This window comes from Oncorhynchus kisutch, linkage group LG11, assembly GCF_002021735.2.
Source record: "Oncorhynchus kisutch isolate 150728-3 linkage group LG11, Okis_V2, whole genome shotgun sequence".
Classification (NCBI taxonomy): domain Eukaryota; kingdom Metazoa; phylum Chordata; class Actinopteri; order Salmoniformes; family Salmonidae; genus Oncorhynchus; species Oncorhynchus kisutch.
In genome coordinates this window covers 15,468,300-15,486,818 of record NC_034184.2, presented here as the reverse complement: position 1 = coordinate 15,486,818, position 18,519 = coordinate 15,468,300, and the positions used below count along the sequence as shown (strand labels likewise).

The 18,519-nt window shown below is 43.9% G+C and overlaps 1 protein-coding gene across 1 annotated transcript in view; it reads right to left on the bottom strand.

Annotated features, from left to right (window-relative positions):
* The window catches only part of LOC109898925 (mono-ADP ribosylhydrolase 2), a 722,140-nt gene that overhangs the window by 18,952 nt on the left and 684,669 nt on the right, over positions 1-18,519 (bottom strand). The window contains exons 12-13 of the mRNA XM_031836489.1: positions 16,476-16,589; positions 15,433-15,501 (exon numbers count right to left, since the gene is read on the bottom strand). Coding sequence (XP_031692349.1) covers positions 15,433-15,501; positions 16,476-16,589 — 183 coding nt within the window. The remainder of the gene's footprint in view (positions 1-15,432; positions 15,502-16,475; positions 16,590-18,519) is intronic.

Sequence of the window (18,519 nt, the reverse complement as noted above, 5' to 3'; positions counted from 1 at the left end):
AGTAGAGGGATAGACAGACAGAGTTAGAGGGATAGACAGAATGAGGTAGAGGGATAGACAGAATGAGGTAGAGAGTGATAGACAGAAAGAAGTAGAGAGATAGAGAGAAAGAGGTGGAGAGGGATAGACAAAGAGGTAGAGAGGATAGACAGAATGAGGTAGAGGGAGATATACAGAAAGAGGTGGCGGAATAGACAGAGAATGAGGTAGATAGGGATAGACAGAAAGAGGAGGAAGAGAGTGAAGACAGAAAGAGTTGGAGAGGGGATAGACAGAAAGATGTAGAGAGGCATAGACAGAAAGAGGTAGAGAGGGATAGACATAAAGAGGTAGAGGGATAGACATGAGGTAGAGGGATAGACAGAAAGAGGTAGAGGAAGACAGAAAGAGGTAGAGGGAAGACAGAAAGAGGTAGAGGGATAGACATAATGCGGAAGAGGATAGACAGAATGAGGTAGAGGAATAGACAGAGAATGAGGTTGAGGAATAGACAGAATGAGGTAGAGAGTGATAGACAGAAAGAGGTAGAGGGATAGACAGAAAGAGGTAGAGGGATAGACAGATGAGGTAGAGGAATAGACAGAATGAGGTAGAGAGTGATAGACAGAAAGAGGTAGAGGGATACAGACAGAATGAGGTAGAGGAATAGACAGAATGAGGTAGAGGGATAGACAGAAAGAGGTAGAGGGATAGACAGAATGAGGTAGAGAGGATAGACAGAAAGAAGTAGAGAGATAGAGAGAAAGAGGTGGAGAGGGATAGACAGAAAGAGTAGAGGGGAGGGATAGACAGAATGAGTAGAGGGGGATATACAGAAAGAGGTGGCAGAATAGACAGAATGAGGTAGATAGGGATAGACAGAAAGAGGAAGAGAGTGAAAGACAGAAAGAAGTAGAGAGATAGAGAGAAAGAGGTGGAGAGGGATAGACAGAAAGAGGTAGAGAGGGATAGACAGAATGAGGTACAGGGGGATATACAGAAAGAGGTGGCGGAATAGACAGAATGAGGTAGATAGGGATAGACAGAAAGAGGAAGAGAGTGAAAGACAGAAAGAGTGGGAGGGATAGACAGAAAGATGTAGAGAGGGATAGACAGAAAGAGGTAGAGAGGGATAGACATGAGGTAGAGGGATAGACAGAAAGAGGTAGAGGGAAGACAGAAAGAGGTAGAGGGAAGACAGAAAGAGGTAGAGGGATAGACATGAAAGAGGAAAGGGGATAGACAGAAAGAGGTAGAGGATAGACAGAAAGAGGGGTAGAGGGATAGACAGAATGAGGTAGAGGAATAGACAGAATGAGGTAGAGAGTGATAGACAGAAAGAAGTAGAGGGATAGACAGAAAGAGGAGGTAGAGAGTGATAGACAGAAAGAGGTAGAGGGATAGACATAAGAGGTAGAGGGATAGACAGAAAGAGGTAGAGGGATAGACAGAAAGAGGTAGAGGATAGACAGAAAGAGGTAGAGGGGATAGACAGAATGAGGTAGAGGGATAGACAGAATGAGGTAGAGAGTGATAGACAGAAAAAAGTAGAGAGATATAGAGAAAGAGGTGGAGAGGGATAGACAGAAAGAGGTAGAGAGGGATAGACAGAATGAGCTAGAGGGGGATATACAGAAAGAGGTGGCAGAATAGACAGAATGAGGTAGATAGGGATGGGTAGACAGAAAGAGGAAGAGAGTGAAGACAGAAGAAGTAGAGAGATAGAGAGAAAGAAAGAGGTGGGAGAGGGATAGACAGAAAGAGGTAGAGAGGGATAGACAGAATGAGGTACAGGGGGATATACAGAAAGAGGTGGCGGAATAGACAGAATGAGGTAGATAGGGATAGACAGAAAGAGGAAGAGAGTGAAAGACAGAAAGAGTTGGAGAGGGATAGACAGAAAGATGTAGAGAGGGATAGACAGAAATAGGTAGAGGGATAGACAGAAAGAGGTAGAGGGATAGACAGAATGAGGTAGAGGAATAGAGAGAATGAGGTGAGTAGAGAGTGATAGACAGAAAAGAGGTAGAGGGATATAGAGAAGAGAGAGGTAGAGGGGATAGACAGAATGAGGTAGAGGAATAGACAGAATGAGGTAGAGGAGAGGGATAGACAGAAAGAGGTAGAGGGATAGAGAAAGAAAGAGGTGGAGAGGGATAGACAGAAGAGGTAGAGGGGATAGACAGAATGAGGGTACAGGGGGATATACAGAAAGAGGTAGAGGGAAAGACAGAAAGAGGTAGAGGGATAGACAGAAAGAGGTTAGAGGGATACACAGAAAAAGGTAGAGAGGGATACACAGAAAAAGGTAGAGAGGGATACACAGAAAGATGTAGAGAGGGATAGACAGAATGAAGTAGAGGGATAGACAGAATGAGGTAGAGGGATAGACAGAATGAGGTAGAGAGTGATAGACAGAAAGAAGTAGAGAGATAGAGAGAAAGAGGTGGAGAGGGATAGACAGAAGAGAGGTAGAGAGGGATAGACAGAATGAGGGTAGAGGGGATATACAGAAAGAGGGGCCAGAAAAATAGACAGAATGAGGTAGATAGGATAGACAGAAAGAGGTAGAGGGGATAGACAGAATGAGGGTAGAGGAATAGACAGAATGAGGTAGAGAGTGATAGACAGAAAGAGGTAGAGGGATAGACAGAAAGAGGTAGAGGGATAGACAGAATGAGGTAGAGGAATAGACAGAATGAGGTAGAGAGTGATAGACAGAAAGAAGTAGAGGGATAGACAGAAAGAGGTAGAGAGTGATAGACAGAAAGAGGTAGAGGGATAGACATAAAGAGGTAGAGGGATAGACAGAGAAAGAGGTAGAGGGATAGACAGAAAGAGGTAGAGGATAGACAGAAAGAGGTAGAGGGATAGACAGAATGAGGTAGAGGGATAGACAGAATGAGGTAGAGAGTGATGATAGCAGGAAAGAAGTAGAGAGATATAGAGAAGAGGTGGAGGGATAGACAGAAAGAGGTAGAGAGGGATAGACAGAATGAGCTAGAGGGGGAATACAGAAAGAGGTGCAGAATAGACAGAATGAGGTAGATAGGGATAGACAGAAAGAGGAAGAGAGTGAAAAGACAGAAAGAAGTAGAGAGATAGAGAGAAAGAGGTGAGAGAGGGATAGACAGAAAGAGGTAGAGAGGGATAGACAGAATGAGGTACAGGGGGATATACAGAAAGAGGTGGCGGAATAGACAGAATGAGGTGTAGATAGGGATAGACAGAAAGAGGAAAAGAGAGTGAAAGACAGAAAGAGTTGGAGAGGGATAGACAGAAAGATGTAGAGAGGGATAGACAGAAATAGGTAGAGGGATAGACAGAAAGAGGTAGAGGGATAGACAGAATGAGGTAGAGATAGAGAGATGAGGGGGGGAGAGAGTGATAGACAGAAAGAGGTAGAGGGATAGACAGAAAGAGGTAGAGGGATAGACAGAATGAGGTAGAGGAGGAGGAAAGACAGAATGAGGTAGAGGGATAGACAGAAAGAGGTAGAGGGATAGAGAGAAAGAGGTGGAGAGGGATAGACAGAAAGAGGTAGAGAGGGATAGACAGAATGAGGTACAGGGGGATATACAGAAAGAGGTAGAGGGAAAGACAGAAAGAGGTAGAGGGATAGACAGAAGAGGTAGAGAGGGATACACAGAAAAAGGTAGAGAGGGATACACAGAAAAAGGTAGAGAGGGATACACAGAAAGAGTAGAGGGATAGACAGAATGAAGTAGAGGGATAGACAGAATGAGGTTAGAGGGATAGACAGAATGAGGTAGAGAGTGATAGACAGAAAGAAGTAGAGAGATAGAGAGAAAGAGGTGGAGAGGGATAGACAGAAAGAGGTAGAGAGGGATAGACAGAATGAGGTAGAGGGGGATATACAGAAAGAGGTGGCAGAATAGACAGAATGAGGTAGATAGGGATAGACAGAAGAGGGTAGAGGGATAGACAGAATGAGGTAGAGGAATAGACAGAGAAGAGGTAGAGAGTGATAGACAGAAAGAGGTAGAGAGGGATAGACAGAAAGAGGTAGAGGGATAGACAGAATGAGGTAGAGGAATAGACAGAATGAGGTAGAGAGTGATAGACAGAGAAAGCAGTCAGCAGAAGTAGAGGATAGACAGAAAGAGGTAGAGAGTCATAGACAGAAAGAGGTAGAGGGATAGACATAAAGAGGTAGAGGGATAGACAGAAAGAGGTAGAGGGATAGACAGAAAGAGGTAGAGGATAGACAGAAAGAGGGTAGAGGGATAGACGATGAGGAGAGGGTAAGACAGCAGAATGAGGAGGTAGAGAGTGATAGACAGAAAGAAGTAGCGAGATATATAGAGAAAGAGGTGGAGAGGATAGACAGAAAGAGGTAGAGAGGGATAGACAGAATGAGCTAGAGGGGGATATACAGAAAGAGGTGGCAGAATAGACAGAATGAGGAGATAGGGATAGACAGAAAGAGGAAGAGAGTGAAAGACAGAAAGAAGTAGAGAGATAGAGAGAAAGAGGTGGAGAGGGATAGACAGAAAGAGGTAGAGAGGGATAGACAGAATGAGGTACAGGGGGATATACAGAAAGAGGTGGCGGAATAGACAGAATGAGGTAGATAGGGATAGACAGAAAGAGGAAGAGAGTGAAAGACAGAAAGAGTTGGAGAGGGATAGACAGAAAGATGTAGAGAGGGATAGACAGAAATAGGTAGAGGGATAGACAGAAAGAGGTATAGAGGGATAGACAGAATGAGGTAGAGAATAGAGAATGAGGTAGAGAGTGATAGACAGAAAGAGGTAGAGGGATAGACAGAAAGAGGTAGAGGGATAGGATGGATAGACAGAATGAGGTAGAGGAAAGACAGAATGAGGTAGAGGGATAGACAGAAAGAGGTAGAGGGATAGAGAGAAAGAGGTGGAGAGGGATAGACAGAAAGAGGTAGAGAGGGATAGACAGAATGAGGTACAGGGGATATACAGAAAGAGGTAGAGGGAAAGACAGAAAGAAGGAGGTAGAGGGATAGACAGAAAGAGGTAGAGAGGGATACACAGAAAAAGGGTAGAGAGGGATAACAGAAAAGGTAGAGAGGGATACACAGAAGAGGTAGAGAGGGATTAGAGAGGGATAGACAGAATGAAGTAGAGGGATAGACAGACAGAGTTAGAGGGATAGACAGAATGAGGTAGAGGGATAGACAGAATGAGGTAGAGAGTGATAGACAGAAAGAAGTAGAGAGATAGAGAGAAAGAGGTGGAGAGGGATAGACAGAAAGAGGTAGAGAGGGATAGACAGAATGAGGTAGAGGGAGATATACAGAAAGAGGTGGCGGCGGAATAGACAGAATGAGGTAGATAGGGATAGACAGAAAGAGAGAGAGTGAAAGACAGAAAGAGTTGGAGAGGGATAGACAGAAAGAGGTAGAGAGGGATAGACAGAAAGAGGTAGAGAGGATAGACATAAAGAGGTAGAGGGAAGACAGAAAGAGGTAGAGGGAAGACAGAAACAGAAAGAGGTAGAGGGATAGACATAATGCGGAAGAGGGATAGAACAGAATGAGGTAGAGGAATAGACAGAATGAGGTTGAGGAATAGACAGAGAGGTAGAGAGTGATAGACAGAAAGAGGTAGAGGGATAGACAGAAAGAGGTAGAGGGATATAGACAGAATGAGGTAGAGAATAGACAGATGAGGTAGAGAGTGATAGACAGAAAGAGGTAGAGGGATAGACATGAAAGAATGAGGGAGAGGAATGAGGAATAGACAGATGAGGTAGAGGGATAGCTGAAAGAGGTAGAGGGATGATAGACAGAATGAGGTAGAGAGTGATAGACAGAAAGAAGTAGAGAGATAGAGAGAAAGAGGTGGAGAGGGATAGACAGAAAGAGGTAGAGAGATGGATAGACAGAATGAGGTAGAGGGGGATATACAGAAAGAGGTGGCAGAATAGAAGACATGAGGTAGAGAGGGATAGACAGAATGAGGTAGGGGGGATATACAGAAAGAGGTGGCAGAATAGACAGAATGAGGTAGATAGGTAGATGGAACAGAAAGAGGAAGAGGAGTGAAAGACAGAAAGAGTTGGAGAGGGATAGACAGAAAAGATGTAGAGAGGGATAGACAGAAAGAGGTAGAGAGGGATAGACATGAGGTTAGAGGGATAGACAGAAAGAGGTAGAGGGAAGACAGAAAGAGTAGAGAGGGATAGACAGAATGAAGTAGAGGGATAGACAGACAGAGTTAGAGGAGACAGAATGAGGTAGAGGGATAGACAGAATGAGGTAGAGAGTGATAGACAGAAAGAAGTAGAGAGATAGAGAGAAAGCGGGAGGTAGAGGGGATAGACAGAAAGAGGTAGAGGGATAGACATAAAGAGGTAGAGGGAAAGACAGAAAAGAGGTATAGAGGAAAGACAGAAAGAGGTAGAGGGATAGACAGAAAGAGGTAGAGAGGGATACACAGAAAAAGGTAGAGGGGATAGACAGAAAGAGGTAGAGAGGGATAGACAGAATGAAGTAGAGGGATAGACAGACAGAGTTAGAGGGATAGACAGAATGAGGTAGGAGGGATAGACAGAATGAGGTAGAGAGTGATAGACAGAAAGAAGTAGAGAGGATAGAGAGAAGAGGTGGAGAGGGATAGACAGAAAGAGGTTAGAGAGGGATAGACAGGAATGAGGTTAGAGGGAGATATACAGAAAGAGGTGGCGAATAGACAGAATGAGGTAGATAGGGATAGACAGAAAGAGGAAGAGAGTGAAAGACAGAAAGAGTTGGAGAGGGTAGACAGAAAGATGTAGAGAGGCATAGACAGAAAGAGGTAAGAGGGATAGACATAAAGAGGTAGAGGGAATAGACATGAGTAGAGGGATAGACAGAAAGAGGTAGAGGGAAGACAGGAAAGAGGTAGAGGGAAGAAGAGAAAGAGGTAGAGGGATAGACATAATGCGGAAGAGGGATAGACAGAATGAGGTAGAGGAATAGACAGAATGAGGTTGAGGAATGACAGAATGAGGTAGAGAGTGATAGACAGAAAAGAGGTAGAGGGATAGACAGAAAGAGGTAGAGGGATAGACAGAATAGGTAGAGGAATAGACAGAATGAGGGTAGAGAGTGATAGACAGAAAGAGGTAGAGGGATAGACAGAATGAGGTAGAGGAATAGACAGAATGAGGTAGAGGGATAGACAGAAAGAGGTAGAGGATAGACAGAATGAGGTAGAGAGTGATAGACAGAAAGAAGTAGAGAGATAGAGAGAAAGAGGTGGAGAGGGATAGACAGAAAGAGGTAGAGAGGGATAGACAGAATGAGGTAGAGGGGGATATACAGAAAGAGGTGGCAGAATAGACAGAATGAGGTAGATAGGGATAGACAGAAAGAGGAAGAGAGTGAAAGACAGAAAGAAGTAGAGAGATAGAGAGAAAGAGGTGGAGAGGGATAGACAGAAAGAGGTAGAGAGGGATAGACATAATGAGGTACAGGGGGATATACAGAAAGAGGTGGCGGAATAGACAGAATGAGGTAGATAGGGATAGACAGAAGAGGAAGAGAGTGAAAGACAGAAAGAGTTGGAGAGGGATAGACAGAAGATGTAGAGAGGGATAGACAGAAAGAGGTAGAGAGGGATAGACATGAGGTAGAGGGGATAGACAGAAAGAGGTAGAGGGAAGACAGAAAGAGGTAGAGGGAAGACAGAAAGAGGTAGAGGGATAGACATAATGCGGAAGAGGGATAGACAGAAATAGGTAGAGGGATAGACAGAAAGAGGTAGAGGGATAGACAGAATGAGGTAGAGGAATAGACAGAATGAGGTAGAGAGTGATAGACAGAAAGAGGTAGAGGGATAGACAGAAAGAGGTAGAGGGATAGACAGAATGAGGTAGAGGAATAGACAGAATGAGGTAGAGAGTGATAGACAGAAAGAAGTAGAGGGATAGACAGAAGAGGTAGAGAGTGATAGACAGAAAGAGGTAGAGGGATAGACATAAAGAGGTAGAGGGATAGACAGAAAGAGGTAGAGGGATAGACAGAAAGAGGTAGAGGGATAGACAGAAAGAGGTAGAGGGATAGACACAGAATGAGGTAGAGGGATAGACAGAATGAGGGTAGAGAGTGATAGACAGAAAGAAGTAGAGAGATATAGAGAAAGAGGTGGAGAGGGATAGACAGAAAGAGGTAGAGAGGGATAGACAGAATGAGCTAGAGGGGGATATACAGAAAGAGGTGGCAGAATAGACAGAATGAGGTAGATAGGGATAGACAGAAAGAGGAAGAGAGTGAAAGACAGAAAGAAGTAGAGAGATAGAGAAGAAAGAGGTGGAGAGGGATAGACAGAAAGAGGTAGAGAGGATAGACAGAATGAGGTACAGGGGGATATACAGAAAGAGGTGGCGGAATAGACAGAATGAGGTAGATAGGGATAGACAGAAAGAGGAAGAGAGAGTGAAAGACAGAAAGAGTTGGAGAGGGATAGACAGAAAGATGTAGAGAGGGATAGACAGAAATAGGTTAGAGGGATAGACAGAAAGAGGTAGAGGGATAGACAGAATGAGGTAGAGGAATAGAGAGAATGAGTTAGAGAGTGATAGACAGAAAGAGGTAGAGGGATAGACAGAAGAGGTAGAGGGATAGACAGAATGAGGTAGAGGAATAGACAGAATGAGGTAGAGGGATAGACAGAAAGAGGTAGAGGGATAGAGAGAAAGAGGTGGAGAGGGATAGACAGAAAGAGGTAGAGAGGGATAGACAGAATGAGGTACAGGGGATATACAGAAAGAGGTAGAGGGAAAGACAGAAAGAGGTAGAGGGATAGACAGAAAGAGGTAGAGAGGGATACACAGAAAAAGGTAGAGAGGATACACAGAGAAAAAGGTAGAGAGGGATACACAGAAAGAGGGGTAGAGAGGGATAGACAGAATGAAGTAGAGGGATAGACAGACAGAGTTAGAGGGATAGACCAGAATGAGGGTAGAGGGATAGACAGAATGAGGTAGAGAGTGATAGACAGAAAGAAGTAGAGAGATAGAGAGAAAGAGGTGGAGAGGGATAGACAGAAAGAGGTAGAGAGGGATAGACAGAATGAGGTAGAGGGAGATATACAGAAAGAGGTGGCGGAATAGACAGAATGAGGTAGATAGGGATAGACAGAAAGAGGAAGAGAGTGAAAGACAGAAAGAGTTGGAGAGGGATAGACAGAAAGATGTAGAGAGGGATAGACAGAAAGAGGTAGAGAGGGATAGACATAAAGAGGTAGAGGGAAGACAGAAAGAGGTAGAGGGAAGACAGAAAGAGGTAGAGGGATAGACATAATGCGGAAGAGGGATAGACAGAATGAGGTAGAGGAATAGACAGAATGAGGTTGAGGAATAGACAGAATGAGGTAGAGAGTGATAGACAGAAAGAGGGTAGAGGGATAGACAGAAAGAGGTAGAGGGATAGACAGAATGAGGTAGAGGAATAGACAGAATGAGGTAGAGAGTGATAGACAGAAAGAGGTAGAGGGATAGACAGAATGAGGTAGAGGAATAGACAGAATGAGGTAGAGGGATAGACTGAAAGAGGTAGAGGGATAGACAGAATGAGGTAGAGAGTGATAGACAGAAAGAAGTAGAGAGATAGAGAGAAAGAGGTGGAGAGGGATAGACAGAAAGAGGTAGAGAGGGATAGACAGAATGAGGTAGAGGGGGATATACAGAAAGAGGTGGCAGAATAGACAGAATGAGGTAGAGAGGGATAGACAGAATGAGGTAGAGGGGGATATACAGAAAGAGGTGGCAGAATAGACAGAATGAGGTAGATAGGGATAGACAGAAAGAGGAAGAGAGTGAAAGACAGAAAGAGTTGGAGAGGGATAGACAGAAAGATGTAGAGAGGGATAGACAGAAAGAGGTAGAGAGGGATAGACATGAGGTAGAGGGATAGACAGAAAGAGGTAGAGGGAAGACAGAAAGAGGTAGAGGGAAGACAGAAAGAGGTAGAGGGATAGACATAATGCGGAAGAGGGATAGACAGAAATAGGTAGAGGGATAGACAGAAAGAGGTAGAGGGATAGACAGAATGAGGTAGAGGAATAGACAGAATGAGGTAGAGAGTGATAGACAGAAAGAGGTAGAGGGATAGACAGAATGAGGTAGAGGGATAGACAGAATGAGGTAGAGAGTGATAGACAGAAGAAGTAGAGAGATAGAGAGAAAGAGGTAGAGAGGGATAGACAGAAAGAGGTAGAGGGATAGACATAAAGAGGTAGAGGGAAAGACAGAAAGAGGTAGAGGGAAAGACAGAAAGAGGTAGAGGGATAGACAGAAAGAGGTAGAGAGGGATACACAGAAAAAGGTAGAGAGGGATAGACAGAAAGAGGTAGAGAGGGATAGACAGAATGAAGTAGAGGGATAGACAGACAGAGTTAGAGGGATAGACAGAATGAGGTAGAGGGATAGACAGAATGAGGTAGAGAGTGATAGACAGAAAGAAGTAGAGAGATAGAGAGAAAGAGGTGGAGAGGGATAGACAGAAAGAGGTAGAGAGGGATAGACAGAATGAGGTAGAGGGAGATATACAGAAAGAGGTGGCGGAATAGACAGAATGAGGTAGATAGGGATAGACAGAAAGAGGAAGAGAGTGAAAGACAGAAAGAGTTGGAGAGGGATAGACAGAAAGATGTAGAGAGGCATAGACAGAAAGAGGTAGAGAGGGATAGACATAAAGAGGTAGAGGGATAGACATGAGGTAGAGGGATAGACAGAAAGAGGTAGAGGGAAGACAGAAAGAGGTAGAGGGAAGACAGAAAGAGGTAGAGGGATAGACATAATGCGGAAGAGGGATAGACAGAATGAGGTAGAGGAATAGACAGAATGAGGTTGAGGAATAGACAGAATGAGGTAGAGAGTGATAGACAGAAAGAGGTAGAGGGATAGACAGAAAGAGGTAGAGGGATAGACAGAATGAGGTAGAGGAATAGACAGAATGAGGTAGAGAGTGATAGACAGAAAGAGGTAGAGGGATAGACAGAATGAGGTAGAGGAATAGACAGAATGAGGTAGAGGGATAGACAGAAAGAGGTAGAGGGATAGACAGAATGAGGTAGAGAGTGATAGACAGAAAGAAGTAGAGAGATAGAGAGAAAGAGGTGGAGAGGGATAGACAGAAAGAGGTAGAGAGGGATAGACAGAATGAGGTAGAGGGGGATATACAGAAAGAGGTGGCAGAATAGACAGAATGAGGTAGATAGGGATAGACAGAAAGAGGAAGAGAGTGAAAGACAGAAAGAAGTAGAGAGATAGAGAGAAAGAGGTGGAGAGGGATAGACAGAAAGAGGTAGAGAGGGATAGACAGAATGAGGTACAGGGGGATATACAGAAAGAGGTGGCGGAATAGACAGAATGAGGTAGATAGGGATAGACAGAAAGAGGAAGAGAGTGAAAGACAGAAAGAGTTGGAGAGGGATAGACAGAAAGATGTAGAGAGGGATAGACAGAAAGAGGTAGAGAGGGATAGACATGAGGTAGAGGGATAGACAGAAAGAGGTAGAGGGAAGACAGAAAGAGGTAGAGGGAAGACAGAAAGAGGTAGAGGGATAGACATAATGCGGAAGAGGGATAGACAGAAAGAGGTAGAGGGATAGACAGAAAGAGGTAGAGGGATAGACAGAATGAGGTAGAGGAATAGACAGAATGAGGTAGAGAGTGATAGACAGAAAGAGTAGAGGGATAGACAGAAAGAGGTAGAGGGATAGACAGAAAGAGGTAGAGAGTGATAGACAGAAAGAAGTAGAGGGATAGACAGAAAGAGGTAGAGAGTGATAGACAGAAAGAGGTAGAGGGATAGACATAAAGAGGTAGAGGGATAGACAGAAAGAGGTAGAGGGATAGACAGAAAGAGGTAGAGGGATAGACAGAAAGAGGTAGAGGGATAGACAGAATGAGGTAGAGGGATAGACAGAATGAGGTAGAGAGTGATAGACAGAAAGAAGTAGAGAGATAGAGAGAAAGAGGTGGAGAGGGATAGACAGAAAGAGGTAGAGAGGGATAGACAGAATGAGCTAGAGGGGGATATACAGAAAGAGGTGGCGGAATAGACAGAATGAGGTAGATAGGGATAGACAGAAAGAGGAAGAGAGTGAAAGACAGAAAGAAGTAGAGAGATAGAGAGAAAGAGGTGGAGAGGGATAGACAGAAAGAGGTAGAGAGGGATAGACAGAATGAGGTACAGGGGGATATACAGAAAGAGGTGGCGGAATAGACAGAATGAGGTAGATAGGGATAGACAGAAAGAGGAAGAGAGTGAAAGACAGAAAGAGTTGGAGAGGGATAGACAGAAAGATGTAGAGAGGGATAGACAGAAAGAGGTAGAGGGATAGACAGAAAGAGGTAGAGGGATAGACAGAATGAGGTAGAGGAATAGAGAGAATGAGGTAGAGAGTGATAGACAGAAAGAGGTAGAGGGATAGACAGAAAGAGGTAGAGGGATAGACAGAATGAGGTAGAGGAATAGACAGAATGAGGTAGAGGGATAGACAGAAAGAGGTAGAGGGATAGAGAGAAAGAGGTGGAGAGGGATAGACAGAAAGAGGTAGAGAGGGATAGACAGAATGAGGTACAGGGGGATATACAGAAAGAGGTAGAGGGAAAGACAGAAAGAGGTAGAGGGATAGACAGAAAGAGGTAGAGAGGGATACACAGAAAAAGGTAGAGAGGGATACACAGAAAAAGGTAGAGAGGGATACACAGAAAGAGGTAGAGAGGGATAGACAGAATGAAGTAGAGGGATAGACAGACAGAGTTAGAGGGATAGACAGAATGAGGTAGAGGGATAGACAGAATGAGGTAGAGAGTGATAGACAGAAAGAAGTAGAGAGATAGAGAGAAAGAGGTGGAGAGGGATAGACAGAAAGAGGTAGAGAGGGATAGACAGAATGAGGTAGAGGGAGATATACAGAAAGAGGTGGCGGAATAGACAGAATGAGGTAGATAGGGATAGACAGAAAGAGGAAGAGAGTGAAAGACAGAAAGAGTTGGAGAGGGATAGACAGAAAGATGTAGAGAGGGATAGACAGAAAGAGGTAGAGAGGGATAGACATAAAGAGGTAGAGGGAAGACAGAAAGAGGTAGAGGGAAGACAGAAAGAGGTAGAGGGATAGACATAATGCGGAAGAGGGATAGACAGAATGAGGTAGAGGAATAGACAGAATGAGGTTGAGGAATAGACAGAATGAGGTAGAGAGTGATAGACAGAAAGAGGTAGAGGGATAGACAGAAAGAGGTAGAGGGATAGACAGAATGAGGTAGAGGAATAGACAGAATGAGGTAGAGAGTGATAGACAGAAAGAGGTAGAGGGATAGACAGAATGAGGTAGAGGAATAGACAGAATGAGGTAGAGGGATAGACTGAAAGAGGTAGAGGGATAGACAGAATGAGGTAGAGAGTGATAGACAGAAAGAAGTAGAGAGATAGAGAGAAAGAGGTGGAGAGGGATAGACAGAAAGAGGTAGAGAGGGATAGACAGAATGAGGTAGAGGGGGATATACAGAAAGAGGTGGCAGAATAGACAGAATGAGGTAGAGAGGGATAGACAGAATGGGGTAGAGGGGGATATACAGAAAGAGGTGGCAGAATAGACAGAATGAGGTAGATAGGGATAGACAGAAAGAGGAAGAGAGTGAAAGACAGAAAGAGTTGGAGAGGGATAGACAGAAAGATGTAGAGAGGGATAGACAGAAAGAGGTAGAGAGGGATAGACATGAGGTAGAGGGATAGACAGAAAGAGGTAGAGGGAAGACAGAAAGAGGTAGAGGGAAGACAGAAAGAGGTAGAGGGATAGACATAATGCGGAAGAGGGATAGACAGAAATAGGTAGAGGGATAGACAGAAAGAGGTAGAGGGATAGACAGAATGAGGTAGAGGAATAGACAGAATGAGGTAGAGAGTGATAGACAGAAAGAGGTAGAGGGATAGACAGAAAGAGGTAGAGGGATAGACAGAATGAGGTAGAGGAATAGACAGAATGACGTAGAGAGTGATAGACAGAAAGAAGTAGAGGGATAGACAGAATGAGGTAGAGGAATAGACAGAATGAGGTAGAGAGTGATAGACAGAAAGAGGTAGAGGGATAGACAGAAAGAGGTAGAGGGATAGACAGAATGAGGTAGAGGAATAGACAGAATGAGGTAGAGAGTGATAGACAGAAAGAAGTAGAGAGATAGAGAGAAAGAGGTGGAGAGGGATAGACAGAAAGAGGTAGAGAGGGATAGACAGAATGAGGTAGAGGGGGATATACAGAAAGAGGTGGCGGAATAGACAGAATGAGGTAGATAGGGATAGACAGAAAGAGGAAGAGAGTGAAAGACAGAAAGAAGTAGAGAGATAGAGAGAAAGAGGTGGAGAGGGATAGACAGAAAGAGGTAGAGAGGGATAGACAGAATGAGGTAGAGGGGGATATACAGAAAGAGGTGGCGGAATAGACAGAATGAGGTAGATAGGGATAGACAGAAAGAGGAAGAGAGTGAAAGACAGAAAGAGTTGGAGAGGGATAGACAGAAAGAGGTAGAGAGGGATAGACAGAAAGAGGTAGAGTGATAGACATGAGGTAGAGGGATAGACAGAAAGAGGTAGAGGGAAGACAGAAAGAGGTAGAGGGATAGACATAATGCGGAAGAGGGATAGACAGAAAGAGGTAGAGGAATAGACAGAATGAGGTAGAGAGTGATAGACAGAAAGAGGTAGAGGGATAGACAGAAAGAGGTAGAGGGATAGACAGAAAGAGGTAGAGAGTGATAGACAGAAAGTGGTTGAGAGTGATAGACAGAAAGAGGCAGAGAGTGAAAGAGGTAGAGAGTGATAGACAGAAAGAGGCAGAGAGTGATAGACAGAAAGAGGTAGAGGGATAGACAGAAAGAAGTAGATGGATAGACAGAAAGAGGTAAAGAGGGATAGAAAGAAAGAGGTAGAGGGATAGACAGAAAGAGGTAGAGGGATAGACAGAAAGAGGTAGAGGAATAGACAGAATGAGGTAGAGGGATAGACAGAAAGAGATAGAGGGATAGTCAGAAAGAGGTAGAGAGATATAGACAGATAGAGGTAGAGGGATAGACAGAAAGAGGTAGAGGGATAGACAGAAAGAGGTAGAGGAATAGACAGAATGAGGTAGAGGGATAGACAGAAAGAGGTAGAGGGATAGACAGAAAGAGGTAGAGGGATAGACTGAAAGAGGTTGAGGGATAGACAGAAAGAGGAAGTGAGTGAAGGAGGGTGAAGCTACATACTGACAGATGCCAGGCATCCCTACTCAATGCTGAGGGTACTCAGACTGATGTGAATTTTTATTCAACAGCTGTGGTCGCTAATAAGAATCCACAAGCAGATCAATGAAGATGACCAGGGAGAGAGTGTGTGTCTGTGTGTGTGTGTTTGTTGAGAGTGTGTGTGCGGAATGAGTGTGTGTGCGTGTGTGCGTTTGTGTGTGAGAGCCTCCGATGCCAACTTACCTTTGGACGGAGAGCTGTCGGTTTCAGTTGGGTCAGATCCTTCCAAGCTCTCGACTTTAGCATTTATTTCTAATAGACAGCCAGGAAAGGAGGACAGATGAGGTGAAGAGAGAGAGAGGGAGAAATAGAGAGAGAGTGAGACACAGAGAAAGAGCGAGAGAGTGAGAGAGAGGAGGAGAAGAGATTATAATCACAGCTTTCTATCTCTGAGATTCTATGGGCAGTGTAGGATATTGAAGGATACTAAAAGACAATCACTCATCATCACTCAGACCCTTCAACATGTCTTACACCAACTGACTGAGCAGACACATGGGGAAGTTTGATCATGGTCATACACCCACAAATAGGCCTATATATTTCTGTAAATGTAGGATACTAACATATACTTGTAGGCGACTCTCAGAGCCTCTGCATCAGACTGCAGTCAGACACTATTTGACTCTTCACATGGTCTTTTAACCACTGAGTGAGGAGAAACTTGGGGAAGTTTGTTCATACACCCACAACCGATGCACTATTATGAACTAACATAATAGTTCATTATCTTTCCTCTTCCCCTGTGTAACCTATTTCCTCTTCCCCTGTGTAACCTATTTCCTCTTCCCCTGTGTAACCTATTTCATCTTCCCCTGTGTAACCTATTTCCTCTTCCCCCGTGTAACCTATTTCCTCTTCCCCTGTGTAACCTATTTCCTCTTCCCCTGTGTAACCTATTTCCTCTTCCCCTGTATAAGCTCTCTCCTCTTCCCCCATGTAACCTATTTCCTCTTCCCCTGTGTAACCTATTTCCTCTTCCCCTGTGTATCCTATTTCCTCTTCCCCTATGTATAAGCTCCTTCCTCTTCCCTTGTGTAACCTATTTCCTCTTCCCCCGTGTAACCTATTTCCTCTTCCCCTGTGTAACCTATTTCCTCTTCCCCTGTGTAACCTATTTCCTCTTCCCCTGTGTAAGCACTTTCCTCTTCCCCTGTGTAACCTATTTCAGAGATGTAAAGTGAATATGTATACATAATTAAATGTACATGAAATCAAATACTCACGTTCACTAGCGCTGGTGTCTGTCTCCATCTCTTTCTCTTTCTCCTTCTCCTTCTCCTTCTCCTTCTCCTTCTCCTTCTCCTTCTCCTTCTCCTTTTCTTTCTCTGTATCCTTCTCTTCAGGTTCAGCATTAGAAAGAATTGAACACACAAACACAAAGACAGTTAACTCAATGTGGATGATTGTTTTTCTTTAAATTACTTGGTTGCTTTGGACATAATTTGCTTACAATGAATAAAATTCCATTTGAATGTAGATGATGAATGCAACAAGTGTATACACACTGTTCCGTGTAGCTCCTTGCTTGTAACAACTCTGTGCTTACAGTAATACAGGCATCAGAACAGAAAGGTCAGGACAGTCTCAAATGGTACCCAATTCCCTATATAGTGCATTACTTTTGGCTCTGGTCAATATAGGGAACCCAATATAAGGACCTCAGATCCCTCCTGTCCAGTATTTCTGTTATATCTGGAGTATTTATCTTCTCTTATCTGGTGTCCTATGTGCATTTAAGTATTCTCTCTCTCCCTCTCTCCCTGCCTCCCTCTCTCTCTCTGAGGAACTGAGCCCTAGGACCATGCCTCAGGACTACCTGGCCTGTTGCAACCTCTATAGCCACTGTGATTATTATTATCTGACCCTGCTGGTCATCTATGAACATTTGAACATCTTGGATATGTTCTGTTATAATCTCCACCCGGCACAGCCAGAAGCGGACTGGCCACCCCTCAGATTCTGGTTCAACTCTAGGTTTCTTCCTAGGTTCCTGCCTTTCTAGGGAGTTTTTCCTAGCCACCGTGCTTCTACATCTGCATTGCTTGCTGTTTGGGGTTTTAGGCTGGGTTTCTGTATAGCACGTTGTGACATCTGTTGACGTAAAATGGCTTTATAAATAAATGTAATTGATTGATTGATGTGAAATTTGTAATTAAAATCGCTTTTCGCATGTGAAATAGATGTTTTCACATGTTGAGCGTAAAAAACAGATGCATGAGGCCAGTTGTTCACATGTAATACATTTTGAGTTGACATGTTAACACTACTTCTTCACATGTGAGGCGAATAACATGTTTTTACCTCACGTGAATTGTGGATTCGGATGTGAAATTTGCAGTTTCACATGTGGAAAACTTTCACAGGAAAATCTCCTGTAAGGGATTCTACAAAACAGAGCCCTATACTACGAATGTAGTTTAAGTAGTTAGGGAGGTAACTTTGTTAAACTCTGAGTTCAACTTGGTATTACCCGTACCACGAAAGTGGCTCACCTTTTAGCCAGGTATATTTCTATGGCAAAAAATCCTTCAGAACTAACATGCTCCGGGGCAGACAAACTAACATCTTACTACATTTATCCTGCATTTCCTACATTTATAATTCAAATTTCATGTTGCTGCAGGATTCCTGCTGTAGCAAACAGGCTCAAATTAAGATCCGACATCTGTAAATGGCAGCTTCACATTTACATTTTTCACAAGGAGACAATGGAGGGTACTTAAAGCATCAAAGTGGCTCATGCCTGGAAATTCAATGCCTTCCTAAAGAGTCCCACTTCAAACAGAGACAAAACAAGTGTGAGGAGAGAGATGAAAAGAGGAAGGAGAGAGAGAGAGAGAGAGTGATGAGAGAGATACAAAATTAATTACAGAATGCAGTCCTGAGGCAGCATGAGCAAAGAGCTACCCTCGTCATCTCTCCACCTCCCCCTAACTATCAGCAGTCACACAGGCCCCTCTCCTCCTCCCCTTCACCTCCACTACCTCACTCCAAAAGCAACCCCTTGCTCCCTTTTCATCCTCAACCCCGGCTCCAAACAAATTGTGCTGTAAAAACATCTTGTCTCCTCCAGACCTCCCAAGGCACCCCCTCTTTCCCCCAGGTATCTCAACAATGATGTAAACAAATACAGGTCTTCAGCAGTGTTGGAAAACAGTGTATTACTTCAAACTGTTATTCATATTTTTGTTGGTCATTTTAGCAGATGCTCTTATCCAGAATGACTTACAGGAGCAATTAGGGTTAAGTGCCTTGCTCGGTGACTGG